Here is a 14,269-nt window from a genome sequence, read left to right on the forward strand (position 1 = left end):
GATGATTCGTGCTTTCTATATAACTCATTGTATGCAAAGGAAAAGGTTGTAACCATGTGTCATGTGTGCAGTAAGCGGGCTTTGGAAGGGGAACCCGTAGGAAGGGGGAACGACCAACTAAATTCACATAAAAAATCGGCTGAACATAAATAAAATCTTGAATTGCAGATAGAAACAAAATGAACCACTCATCATGTTCAACTAAAAGGCTTAAATATAACTTTGGTTTCCTATTTTGTCACATCTACAATATAGATAGTTGATCCTCCTATTTTAAAAAATCCACAATTATAGTTCAATCCTCAAGTTTATCTACATTTATTTCTTCATTTTAATTAATTAAACATTTTCTTGATGTCACTATTTTAAAATGAAATAATCAAAATTATGGATTGAGCAAAATAGAAGGATCAAAATTATATTTAAATCTTTTAAAAATTGGGGACTAAAATTGTAGATTTCAAAGTAGGGAGACCAAAATTATGAACTAGGAATTACAAAGATACTAAATGAACCACTACTTGTCGATGTCTCTTCTCTTTTACACCAATGATCATTCTTCGTCCTCGTTAGCATTTGGGATGTTATACATAGGATTTAAGTGAGCCAAACTATTAGTGAATTATTGAGTTTGGCTCATTAATCATTTGTTCAAGTTTGTTTGTTTAATTAAACAAACAAAATCAAGCTTAAGATTAAGCTTGATTATTTAAATGAGATGGATCCAAGCTTGTTTTAATTTTCAAAAAAATGATCAATGTTGCATTTTGTTCGATTTCATTAACGTCATTTGTGTCAATTCGGACAGAAAGATAATGTTGAATGTTTTTAAAAAATTAAAAGACTAAATTAAATATTTAAAAAACAAAAGATTAAATTGAATAATGCACATAAAAAAAGTAATTTAACCTATTTGTATTTGTCCCATTGAGGCACTGTCCTATAAATTAGGTTGAATTCTGTTGTCGACCTTCAATTTTAGGCCCATGCGCTGGAAATGCTAGTGTTTGTGGTTTTGAATTTTTGGGGCTACCACTATTACACATTCTAAATCGAAGGAGCTGATATTCTCACCACAAGAATTGCTATTCTCACCCAAGCATTTGTAAAATTACTTGCTTGCCCGTCCTCCCTTTCCTAGACCCCCAAACAATGTAAAGATAAGTTAGTCCGAAAATGCAGGTGTTTGTGAAACAAATCAACAAAAACATGATTATGTTGTATTGTGTACAACGAAATTATATTTTCATCAGATTCAAAGGGCGAGGCACAAACATATACAATGGAAGTATGTTTATGTTATATATTGTGCAAGGAAATTATACTTCAATTGCAACTTATGAAATAAAAAAATATATGTAACGAAATTATGTTTCTGTTATGCAGTGCACAACATAGTTACATTTTCACTGTATATATTTGTTTTTCATCCCATATATTGCAACTTAAGTGTAATTCTATTGTACACTTAAGCAACTGCAATATACTTTACTGTAAAAGATATTTTTGGAAATTATTAAAAAAACCACTCACATGAGTAGTGAAAATAGTAATTCTCTAAAATGATTACGTTAATTATGAAGTATTTTTTTTTTTCTTGTTAAGGGTACCTAATGAGTAGTGACAAAAGAAATATTTAAAATGATATAATTGACCTAAAAATTGTGGGAATCTTTTTCTATATATATATATATCAAATTGGGGGAACCTTGTAGGTTTATTATTATATTTAATAAAATTAGCTGAAAAGTTAATGATAGTTAAAAATACTGAAAAATTAATTTATTAAATTATTAGTCGTGTTTTAAAAAATATTAAAAAATTACTAATTTATTAAATTATTAGTTTGACAAACTTTTCAGCTAGTAATTTTTTTTGTCGAGTCTAGTAAAAAAATTAAAAATTAAAATTTCTTACTAAACATAACCTAAATATCAATATTATTTTAATTAATTATTTTCTATATCATTTCTCAAATAATTACTTATACTTGATTCTATTTGCTACCGAAAACTTCGTGATTAATCATAGATAAATCATTAGTTCAATATATTGGATATGTCTTAATAAGTACCCCTTAATAAGAAATAATATAATGACCAACGAGTATACGGGAAAAATGTAAGTACCTACCATTGCTCCAATCTAGTCTTAGAGTCTAGCTTGCATAACTATATCATGGATTGAAATTACGAGGTACGGATTATTATTTTGTTTTTTCTATTCTTTCATATGATCTTGTTCTTTTGTTTCCTTTAAAATAAGAAATCAAATGAAAAATAAAAAACATTTAAAGAAATGAAATAAATAATGCATAAAATATTAATAGAATGAAAAATTACTAAGATAAAAAAATCGTTCCAAATAAAAGCCTCATATGAAATAAATTTAAAGTGAGAAACGAAAACAAAAACATACGTATTTAAAGAATAAAAACTTATATATATTAAATGTAAAAAAAAAAATCTTATTTTTATAATTAAAGTCAATTTTAAATTAAACAATTTTAATAATATTATTGTATATAACTAAAATCATCTTCTTACGCACGTAATTTTCATTATATGTAAGGAGCAGTTGGACTGACAAACTAGTCAACTTCTTGTGAGTTGTGATACAGAATATGTTCGTGTTTTACAATTCAACTGTATACGGTTGCTTTAGACTTTAGCATTTAACAGTTTGAATTAAATTTCAAAAAACTTGAGAAAAATTATATTAAAATCTTCATTTTCACTTTTTGTTAAAAGTATAACAAAGATTTTTTTAACAATAAAATAAATAAACCTGAAACTGTGATGCTTTCTATTCAGTCTCAACCAAAGTTTAATTACTAATTACGGTATCTTAAAATTGGACAAAATTATATTATTTTTTTATATTTTTATAACTAAATAAATTTAACAATAAAATAAATAAACCTGAAATTGTGATTCAGTCTCAACCAAAGCTTAATTACTAATTACGGTATCTTAAAATTTGACAAAATTATAGTAGTATTATTTTTTATATTTTTATCACTAAATAAATATCTATCATTAAAATAAGTTACAATTTTTAAAAAATATTTATATATATCATAATTTAATTTAAAATCTCGATAAATGAGACGAGAAAAATTTCATATAAGCTAGCCTTTTCCATATTCAAGTTTAGTGTATAATAATTGAATGCGGATACAATTAGGATGTCTCAGAAACTTTCAGGTTTCAATAATGAAGGCCACATTCAGTGTTTTAGTGTATGTTTGGATTGGCGAAAATTAATTTTCAAATGAAATTAATTTTCAATGAGATTAATTTTACAGAATTGATTATTATAAAATTGATTTTGGTAAAAGTAAAAATTATTTCTCCTTAGTTAAACTCTACCATAATGTTTTTGTATCATAATTTTAAAAATAATCTAAACATCCACAAATTAATTAAAATTAAGATTGATCCACCTCATTAGATTTATCATAATTTTAAAAGTTATCCAAACATATATCATTGTAAGAGCACAGCAAACACAGTGGAATGCAATATTCATAGTGATTTAATGTATATATTGATGAATGTAACGTAATGGTTATGCGTTATGACCCATGTTTGTGTCTATGATCTATTACTAATAGCTGGAAAGTAAAGGTCATTTTAGATTCGATTCTTTTACTAAAACAGTGATGGATAAACAATCTGCATGGTTTATTTGTCACAATATATATATATATATATATATATCAAAGATTCGTGAATTAATATGATTTCCCCCACTTAATAAGCACAAACCCTTTAATTATTTAGCATGTAAATTAAAGTGTACAGTCAGCTTGAGTTTTGAAGTGTGTTAGTAGAATAATTACAACAATTACATACAGTCAATAAATTTTAAAAATATTATGCAGTTCAACTCTTTAATATACACCATTGTAAGAACATTACTACTTACTAGGGACAAGAAAAAATTCCATACCTGCAATAGCTGCGGATAAAATCTGAATTACACCTGCGAATAACAGATACAATTATTTTTGCGATATCTACGGATAAAATCTGAATTATAACTGCAAATAAAATATGCAACTATTTTTACTACCAAATTGTTAATGAGACGATGACGAATATCATGATACATTTATCCATAGGTACTAGTTAATGTTAAAATACTTAAATAATATAATTTTATTTGACCTTATTTTAGTGTAGTTTTATTTAAGTTTATATTTTAGTGAGGAATACTTTTAGATAATTCTATTTGAAATCACAAAATAAACTTGTTATTTATTCATTTTTTTATTTTTTTTAGAACTATCCACAGATATTTTTCATTGTGTAAAATATTTGAATAATTTTTGTTAAAAATATTAAAAATATTTTTTAAAGAAAATATTAGAATAAAAAAATTATAATAAAGTGTTTTTTTTATTTTTTTATTCACATATATTTGTGGATATCTATGAATATTTAAAAAATTCATGAATATCTACTTAATGGGCACCCGCACAAGCAACTAGGAAGGTATTTATCTTGTTTGGTTTGAAAATTTATTTTCTGTTTTCATTTTCAGATTTAGAAAAACATATAAAGAGAAGAAAGTAATTTAAAGTGTCACTGCTTTTTCACTTTTGCAAAAAAAGATAAAAAAACGTTGATTTGTTGTTTTTAGTTTTGGGCATATTTTTTGAAATATTTATAGAGAAAATGTTTTCTAAAATTTAAGAAAACATATTTTCACAAAAGACATTCAAACCAAGTGTCAACTTAAGGGAGTGAGAGAAAATAAGAGTCTGACCAATGACCACCAAGTGTGGGGAAGAAAAGGAAAAGAAATGAGCTTTTCTTATTATAAAAGTGTTTTAATGTAATGTCGTGAGTTGTGTATGATTACACAACCTTTATTTATAATGAGTAAATATGATCAATATTGATTACATAGGATCAATTTAATAATGAATAAATCACTAATTACTATCTAATCATAATACTTGAATGTGTAATCTTAATACTTTCCCTCAAGCTTGAGCATATTTGTCATATGAATCAAGCTTGTTACAAATGTGGTCAATACGATAGAAACTAAAGTCGATTTGAGTCGTGTGGTTGAGCTGGATAAACATGGCTCAACAACGACCAACGAAGGCACACAGTGGCGATAGAGACCAGTGTGACGCTCGTTGGAGATGTGTTTGCGTCATATGCATGAACTTCATGTGTATGGTGTTGCGTGTAGTGATATTTTGAGTTGGTTGCACACATGGATAATGTGGCAATATTCGACGATGACAATGGGTACTATTGACCCGTGAAAAAAGCAAAAAGATCCAACAAGGATGCCTTGAGGTAGAGGTAGCGAAGATCAGTGTGACACTGGACGGAGATGCATTACAGGTTGTGTGCGCAAAGTTCACATGCCAGGACCCTACATGGGGTCCCATGCGATGGTGTTTCGAGTTGATTGCGCACGTGAAGGACATGGAGGTCTTCGAAAAGGTCGTTGGTGCAGAATGACAAGAGGGCAACGCAGTGGCTGTTGAACAAGCCCAATCATGGGTGCAAGTACTATTCACCCATAACGAAAGTTGCACACAAATGTATTTGTGCAAGGGACGTTGGTGAACGTCGTTGTGGAAGTGGAGTAGTTCGAAGGAATCTCAACAACCATGAAAAAAGAGCCAACCAGGGGACTAATCAGGGTCACTAGAGGAAGAGAAGCATGATGTTGCAATTGTTGGACTGTGGGCCAGGTGGCGTTTTGGTCGTTAGAAGTCGGGGTGATTTTGAGGGTGTGGTCATGTTGAAGAAAGGAAGACTCAACGATGGTGAACAGAAGCTCACAACGCTTCGTATTACTGTTCATGCAAATAGAAAAATACACACTTAAAGAAAGAAAAGAAAATTGTTAGGTGCATGACACTAACAATTGTCGGAAAAGGAGAAAATAAAGGATCATTGAAAGATGGACAACAAGCACCGAGAACCATTTTCGTTATTCCTCTGTCAATAATAACCTAACTTTAAATACCATATAACATTATTTTAATATAATATTGTGTGTTATGTATAATCACACGACCTTTATGTATAATGAGTAAATCACTACTTACTATATCATCATACTAACATAATATCTAATGTTAACACTAATCAAACCCCAAGACCCATCTCTAAAAGCCTCTAAATTCTCATCCGCTACTAACCTTCTTAATCCTTCTCTTAAGTCCCATAAGAAACTCAAACTCCATACCTCACTTAACAACATAACATGAAACATTTATCTTAATTATATTTTTCAAAGCATGAATTCAATTTTCTCTTGTCAGGTAATTAAAATCACTTTGTCACGCATTAAGATAATCATCACAACACACATAGTTTTTATGATTTAGGTTTTCTTAATGGTTTATTACTTTATTTGAATTTTTTTATTAGATTTTCCTATTTTTTTATTTAAATATTATGATGTCTTATATTATTCTTTCCATCCAACTGTATTAATTTAGTTTAACATAAAACACTAGCTATTTACTTTAACGGATAACGTACATGTTTGGTTTAGGCGAAAAAAATGTTGTTACTTCATTTGGTTTTTATATTTCTAGTTTCTGGCACAATATTTATCCTTCATAGTTAGTAAGTTTTTTTTTTTTATATTGATAATTTGTAAGTTATTATAATTGTAATAACCATGCATGATGCATACTTCCAAGTGCCAAGTCCCAACTCCCATGGGACATGAAGAAGTGACAAACAAAAAATAGTAATAAAACGTGAAACCTTTGCCATTAATTTCATATACCCTCTCCGTTTTTCTTTATTGTGTTCAAGCTTAATTTCTAAAGAAAGATTATCATTAAGCTTAAGTAGTTCCACTGAATTTGAACACACAATGAGAACTTAATTAAGAACCAAACCCGAAAATTATAATTTGTCTCATCGTGAAAGTAATAAAAATGAAGTGCCACCCAATGATTCGAGTTAAATGCCAAAAAAACTATGGGCACACTGCATGCCTTGGATGAAAGAAAATACTAAATACTATATTAACAAAAATGTTCAGTTTGTTCAGGGAGTTTTACTTTATTAATATAGAATCTCCAAAAACAAAGAACAAAAGATAAAATAATAAAAATACGTCACTTAAGGCAATTAGACTTTTTCATCAGGGACAAATAATTTTGGATGCACATGGCTTTATGATTCGAAAGTTCATTAGAATATATAGACAATACATCGTCTAATGTTTAACGTTGTTGGTTGTTACACGTTTGTCTAATGCAAGATGTACAAATAAAAAGAGAAAAAAAATAGGGTCATAATAAGTAGTCGTAAAAAACTATTAGTTAAGGAATTCCCAATATTAAAAGAGTTTAATAGAAATGCATTTTCAGTATTAAATTTTCACAAATAATTAATACAATTTTTTAAAAGATTTTTAAGATAATCGATATAGTAAATGTTAACAAACTCATTAAATTATTACTGTATTATTATTTGTTTATACTATTAAAAAGAGTACTGTTATACTGTGAACCAACATTGTGCAAGATAAATTATTAGTGATACAAAGTTAATTTAATTATTAATATATATTTTTAAAATGTTAAACTTCATTTAAAAAATAAAAAATAAAAAAAATAAAAATTTAATATATGAAATTAGAATAAGATATGCAATTCAATTAAAGTGATTATAACTCTTGAAAACATTATTACATATAACAAAACTCAAAAAAATTTCATCTATTTTTTTTAACAATATAAGAGAGAATTGTTGTAAAAATTAATAAATTTATTATATATAAAAATTTGTGATAGAATAATAATGTAAAAAAGATATTTTTATATATAAATATATTATAATAAAACCTTATCATATTAGATGAAATAGACTTATAATTCGACGAAGTAGACTTATACATTCCGTACATGTTAATTAAATTAGTACATGTTAAACATTATATCAGTACGTGTTAAAAAGTAAATTTTTAATTCCTTAAAACAAGAGTATTGGCATGGGTTTTTTTTTTTTATAAAAAAGTTGATGTACTATTTGTCTAATAAAATATTAAATGCACTAAAATTAAAGAAAAAAAAGGTTGCGCCACCGTTTTTTCCTTCCCAAATCCCAATCATGCATACTAATTAATTATTAATTAAAGTTTAATACCTATACATAACTTTTTAGACCGTGATTATATAACTTTTTTCTCCGAGAGTATTTTTTTGAGAGAGAAAGTTTGTAGAGAGAGATAGGGGTCAAATCGAGCGGCGAAAGGTTGGGTGTCTTCTTTAGTATTTTTGTGGTGCTTGCTGGTGTTGGTTTTAACTAAGAGCCTTTCAAAAAAAAAAAAAAACTCAGAAAGAAGAGAGAGAAAGGGAAGAAAGAGAAAGAACAAAGAAGGGGAAAAATAACTGATAACTGAGATAACAATACCATAGATATAGAGAGATAGTTCCGAGCTCCAATTCCCAGAAAATAAAAATTAAAACTTTGCTTCGCTTTTTCTCTTCATTGTTTTTCTTCCTCTTCTACCCCTTTGATCTCATGCAATCTCCCCTCATGGATCCCTTTGATTTGATTCGCAAAGGTATAATTTTTTCATTCAAGCTTTCCATAAATTTCAGATCTTTCACTTACCCATCTCATTAAATTGTCTGTTTTTCTTCTTCTGTTATTACCTGCTTTTGTTCTGTTTTGATTAATTGTACTTATTGGTTTTTTTTTTTTGTTGTTTTCTGATTCTTCAAGGGGTTTAATTGCTTGAGATCTCGTAAAGGTTTTGGCTTTCGTAATGGAAGGTTGTGTTTTTGTTTGCTCTTGCTTTGACTTTTTTCTTTTTGTCTTCAGCTGGTTTTATTCTGTTGCACTTTTATTTTGTTTGTTGTTCCTGTGATGAGGTTTGAGATTTTTGGATGTTTTGTTGGGTTTTAATATTTGATAGGCTTTCTGTGTAGATACAATTGAACAATTCTTTAAATTGTTGTTTACTTCATCTTGATCACTTTCAATTATTTGTTCCCGAAAAAAATTAGGGTTTTTGCTTCTGTCCTGCTGTTTCTTACTTGGTGATAACTGTTCATCAATGCATTTTTTATGTTCATGTGATTAGTTAAAGGTTGTTGTGTCTGTAATTCATAATACATAGTCCCTTTGTTGTCCAATTAAGTTTTATGGGATTCACTGCCAAGTTTCAATTTTGAAAATGGTCATCCTATGGTTGCTTGATAATCAACCTAATTACAGATGCTTTATGTATGCTTCACTTCTCTGTTGATTTGACTATGCAAATTGTTTTAACTGGAATTCAATATTGAGTTGTTCATTTGTTTGCATTCATATTTCATGTGATATTGGATACAGTTGAATTCATTTATCTATGCATGACACTTTTATGATTTTTATTTTTCCTGTTATTTTGATGACAGTTTGGTTGATCAACTAGTATGACCAAATTAAATTATTGCAGGGTTTGGCTGAAGCTATCTGGAATATTTGTGTTACATTTTTGGAGGTCCATCTATGTTTTAGTCATTTTGTCCATATTCTTGTCAATAATGAGCTTATCCAAGAAAGGTTCCCAAACAGACACAAAACTGAGCTCCTTAAACAAAGCAACCTATTTGAATCCAAATGCAGCAGAGTTTGTTCCATTTGCCCTCAGATCATCGCCATCTGGAAGCACCAGCTCGGTAGATGCAGCAGCGAGGTTTACTACTGCTGGATCTCTTGGGAAAGCAGTTTTAGATCGATCAGAATCATCCATTTCAAATAATTCCGATGATGAGGCTCACCAGTACTGGCGTTGTCAGCTTCCTGATGATATCACCCCTGACTTCAAGGTCATGGGAGAGGACGAATCCCAAGGTCTTAACAACCTCTCTTTAGCAGGCTTATCTATAAATGATGATAATGAATCCTCAATGTTTCCTTCTTCTAAGGGAAGTAGATATATACTAAATGAGCAGCTGGAACTGTCTCCACAGCACCTTAATGGCAATACTTTTGCTGATAAATTAAGGTTTTCCAATTCAACCTACAGGGAGGAGCCATCTTCAGGAAGCATTTTGAACTCATCAGCAAAGCCTTGGGATAGGCAAATTGGGAATACCGATTTGCACGTTACCAGTGGTCAAGAGGAACTTGTTTATGATGAAAACTCTGGACATGGATTCTTAAATGATGTTTTTGCAGGGAATTCTCTTGTGAATGATACAGATTTGAACCCTTTGGAGTTTTTAGCTTCTCTATTCCCTGGTTTTGCTTCAGAAAGCCTTGCTGAAGTTTTCTTCGCCAATGCATGCGATTTACATCTGACCATTGAGATGCTCACTCAGTTAGAGGTAGGTTGATCTTCATGTAAGGCACTTTTTGTGTGACTGTTTGTAGAAATGTATTATTTTCTGTTACATATATGCGTTATAACTGTCTCCTAGCATGTTGTGATGCTATTATTGGTTGGAACTGCACATCTTGCAATATGCTTTGGTACTATATTAAATCTGAAGGGATGGAGGCTAAATATATAGAGAAATACTTGTGCCTTGTTTTGGCAGGGAAGAGCTGGCATTCCATAAAGTTGTGAGGCAACTCTAATGCTATCCAGCTCCCTGTTTCTAATCACTGTTTCCTGTTCTGATAGCTCATGCTTCATTTTATCAAGGGACCATTGGAATTTTATTAGCAATTTTTTGGATATGTATCTTTTCTTGGTATATGATATATTGGTTTCTGTTTTTCATCATGTGGATGCCACTGTCATCTCTGACAAATGACACTCTTTTTTCTCGGACATTCTTCTTAAATGAGGACATTTATGTCGATTGTCTCATTTCCCTCCAATTTTGTAGATTCAAGTTGATGGTGGCTTCAATCAGAATCCGAGTCCAAAGACTCTGTCATCTCCCAATCTGAGTGCAATGGACTTTCCAGCTCTTACATCATCAAATGGGCAGAATACTTCAAAATATGCTGCAGATAATGTTCAACAAAGTGGCATTCCATACATATCATCTGATAAAGACATGCTCATGTTCAAATCTGGCTCTTCTATTCCATCTAGAGGTTCTGTTGACTTTGCTTCAGCAGTCAGAAAATTGGCTTCTCAGGATTCTGGTATATGGAAGTATGATAAAAATGGTTCTGGTGATGCTTCCACTGGCTCTAGTAGGGGTTTAAATGCTCTGGCTAGTGCCTACAATGGTGGACAGGGGAGAGTCAACATTGGTGATAGATTACAGAGTCGTGGTTCTGCTCGGGCAGCTCCTGTTTGGCTTGAAACTGGTGACGCAGTTGGTAAATATTTATGTTTATACGCTTCAACTGTGAGATGAATTCTTTCTATACCGTGTTTCCTTTAACAATTTTGAATGGCAGCAAATATGTATTCTGAGCTGCGGGAGGAGGCTCGTGATCATGCACGCTTGCGTAATGCATATTTTGAGCAGGTGGGTCTTTGTTTCATGCAGTGACGGAGGAGTTAATGGGAATTTGAATGAGAATACAATGTAATGATTTGGCTACAACCTACACACATCATCGTTGGCTTGTATCCATATGCTTTACCTTCAATTCTAGTGTTCTATGTTCTTTTAAGTAGTTAGTCCATAATTTTATGTTGTTTCTTTTTGTTTTCTAGTATATAAATTTGTACAATCAAGTTGGATCTGGGTAGTGTGGGTAGATTTAAAGGAAGAGCTGTTAGGATGTTACCAAATTGCATATGCACAAACAAAAAATTCAAGGAACATTCACTGTGTGACCAGCAAGATCCTTCCAGAACCATCTGTTCTTGAGATTGTTTTTATGCAACATTAAACTTTTGCTTTCATTGTAATGGAATTTGTCCAGCTAACATTTTGTTAACTTGAGTTTCAACAACTGCACTTTATCCCTGTAGCTGGGCAAGAGGTGTAAGTCCACCCATCCTAATATTTTGTAGCTTGAGTTTAATTCTTCATAATATAATAAACAGGCACGACAAGCCTACCTTATTGGCAACAAGGCCCTTGCAAAGGAGCTAAGTGTTAAGGGGCAACTGCACAACATGCATATGAAAGCAGCTCATGGAAAAGCTCAAGAATCTATTTACCGCCAGAGGTTTGTTGTTCCCCATTTCTATCACTCTTCCTATCCATGTGACTTTTGGTAAAAATCACAATTTGTATGTTGTATTGTTAAAACCAGACTAGACAATGAACTGGTCAGACTTATAATTCAGGTTCATCAATTTAAACTGAGTGGTTGAAGTGAATGACTTAATAAAACTAATTTAAATTTAAATAAAAGGATTAAAAGATACATAAAAACGTTTATGAAATATGAATATAACTTCTTACTTTAAATTATGGTTGATTGGTTTAGCCAGATGAATTGCCTAACTCAACTAGAATTTTACTAGTTACGAGATTTTTTTTTTTTTTAATTTGTCCAGTGGTGGTTTAACCATCAATCTGGCCATGAGATTGAACCATAACTTGTCAAGTGTCTGCTTCATAGTTAGATTAATCAGACTCTTTGTTCTGTTCAGTTTGAAGTTTCAACAACAGGAAGGGCTTACTTTGAGAAAACGTTTTCTGTTTTTGATTTATTGTTTTCATTTTTAATTACAAAACTTTCACCTTGATTTCAAAATATTTCCTGTTTTCAAAGATTTGTACAAGAAAACAGTGAAAAAAATGTTCACGGTTTCCTGTACAAATATTTGAAAACAAGGTGACAGGTTTGTAATTAAAAGTAAAAACTGAAAATGAAAACAGAAAACATTTTCTCAAAGTAAAGGGCCCTAATATTTTTCTGCGCCTGCACAACCTGCTCTATTTCTTTCATTCTTCTTTTTATGTTACTTTTTTCTCTTCCCAGTCGTGTATATTTATTTGTCTATCATTTTTTTTGTGACTGTTGGCCATTGAGAAGAACAATGGTCTCACATTGATTATAAAAGGTGTGAAACAATCTGAGTGGTTAACAAAACATGTGATATCCAGTTGTTATCCAATGACTTGCAGAGAAAAATTGTTACAAGAGGTTCAAATGAGTATACCATTATTTCTAAGTTGTATGAGTTAGAATGTTTGATTCCATTGTTCTCAATTTCCAAGTGCTGGATTCTTCTGTAATCGTTATGAATGTTGATTTTTCAGGAATCCCGTTGCTCCAGAGAATGGAAGAGGGCACCAGAGAATGATAGACCTACACGGTCTGCACGTAAGTGAAGCGATTCACGTGCTGAAACACGAACTGAGTGTGCTAAGAAGCACGGCCAGAGCCGCTGAGCAGCGTTTGCAGGTTTACATCTGTGTTGGCACTGGTCACCATACTCGGGGCTCCCGCACTCCCGCAAGACTCCCGATAGCTGTACAGCGTTATCTACTTGAAGAAGAAGGCCTTGATTTCACGGAACCGCAGCCAGGCCTGCTTCGTGTTGTGATATATTGAGCCGAGGAGGTATACAAGTTTCTGACAGTAAAAAAAAAATCCATCATGAACACAGACATTGTAGTCATTCTTGTATCTGTATATGGGAAGTAATGGCAATGGCCAAGCCAAAAAGAAAATGGAAAAAAAAAAGAGGTTTGGGGGGTTGAAAAAAAACTGGAAAAGGTTAGAAGTAAAGAGAGGGGTTGTAGCAGAATTGTACCATTAAGGTTTCCGAGGCATCTGATCACATTAGTCAGTCAGCAGGAATTCCACTTTAGCATTTACCTTCTGTTAATTTTGTACCCTAATTTTCATTTCTTTGTCAAATTCCCTTCTTTTTTTTTTGGATTCAGATGTAACTGATAGAACTCAATTACATGATAGAACAATTCACTTTGCCAATTAGATTCAATGCCAATTTACAGCTCGGAACAAATGTTCAAGCAGGTCTGGTTTTAATTTCATCCTTTTGCTGCTTACAATTACTACTGGAAGTAGCCATATGGTTAAAGGGAGAAGGAAAAGTTGCAGTTGGATCCCTCCTACTAACAAAACCACTATAATCTATCTTTTGGTACATAATGTACATAATCATATATTACCCTTTATTAAAGGAGAATGATTTTATTTTATCTAAATCTCTTAAATGAAAGCATTTTAAGGAACTATCTTTGAATGAGAGCATTCTAAGGAGTTATTTTTATTATCTTGTCTCCTATATATTAAGGATTTAATTTAATTTTTAATATTTAATTTCTTTAAAATATACTTCCTAATTTTAATTTAAAAAATGTAGTTTTTTTACCATCTCAAACCACTGTCATCTTCATCCCTATATTTGTTTTTCTCACTCGCTCATCTCTTTTAATTTA

At 31.0% G+C, this 14,269-nt stretch overlaps 1 protein-coding gene across 2 annotated transcripts; it reads left to right on the forward strand.

Moving 5' to 3' along the window:
- Positions 1 to 8,168: 8,168 nt before the first annotated feature.
- Positions 8,169 to 13,802, forward strand: LOC100796128 (polyadenylate-binding protein-interacting protein 7). 2 transcript variants are annotated; one of them, XM_003550175.3, is made up of 7 exons: positions 8,184 to 8,568; positions 8,730 to 8,779; positions 9,448 to 10,321; positions 10,829 to 11,273; positions 11,355 to 11,425; positions 11,953 to 12,077; positions 13,121 to 13,802. In XM_003550175.3, exons 3-7 carry the CDS (start codon positions 9,536 to 9,538, stop codon positions 13,413 to 13,415), a joined length of 1,722 nt encoding a protein of 573 aa, XP_003550223.1. In that variant the 5' UTR covers positions 8,184 to 8,568; positions 8,730 to 8,779; positions 9,448 to 9,535; the 3' UTR covers positions 13,416 to 13,802. The 2 variants fall into 2 exon arrangements, with proteins under 2 accessions (XP_003550222.1, XP_003550223.1); XM_003550174.5 differs by lacking the exon at positions 8,730 to 8,779 and having other exon boundaries at positions 8,169 to 8,568.
- Positions 13,803 to 14,269: the final 467 nt, after the last annotated feature.

This window comes from Glycine max, chromosome 17 (genome assembly GCF_000004515.6).
Source record: "Glycine max cultivar Williams 82 chromosome 17, Glycine_max_v4.0, whole genome shotgun sequence".
NCBI classification, from domain to species: Eukaryota; Viridiplantae; Streptophyta; class Magnoliopsida; order Fabales; family Fabaceae; genus Glycine; species Glycine max.

Excerpts from the sequence above, each read along its gene's own strand:
- LOC100796128 (XM_003550174.5), top strand. The coding sequence starts at position 9,536 with ATGAGCTTATCCAAGAAAGGTTCCCAAACAGACACAAAACTGAGCTCC. Across the intron at positions 10,322-10,828 it reads AGATGCTCACTCAGTTAGAG|ATTCAAGTTGATGGTGGCTT; the intron begins GTAGGTTGATCT and ends CCAATTTTGTAG. Across the intron at positions 12,078-13,120 it reads GAATCTATTTACCGCCAGAG|GAATCCCGTTGCTCCAGAGA; the intron begins GTTTGTTGTTCC and ends TTGATTTTTCAG.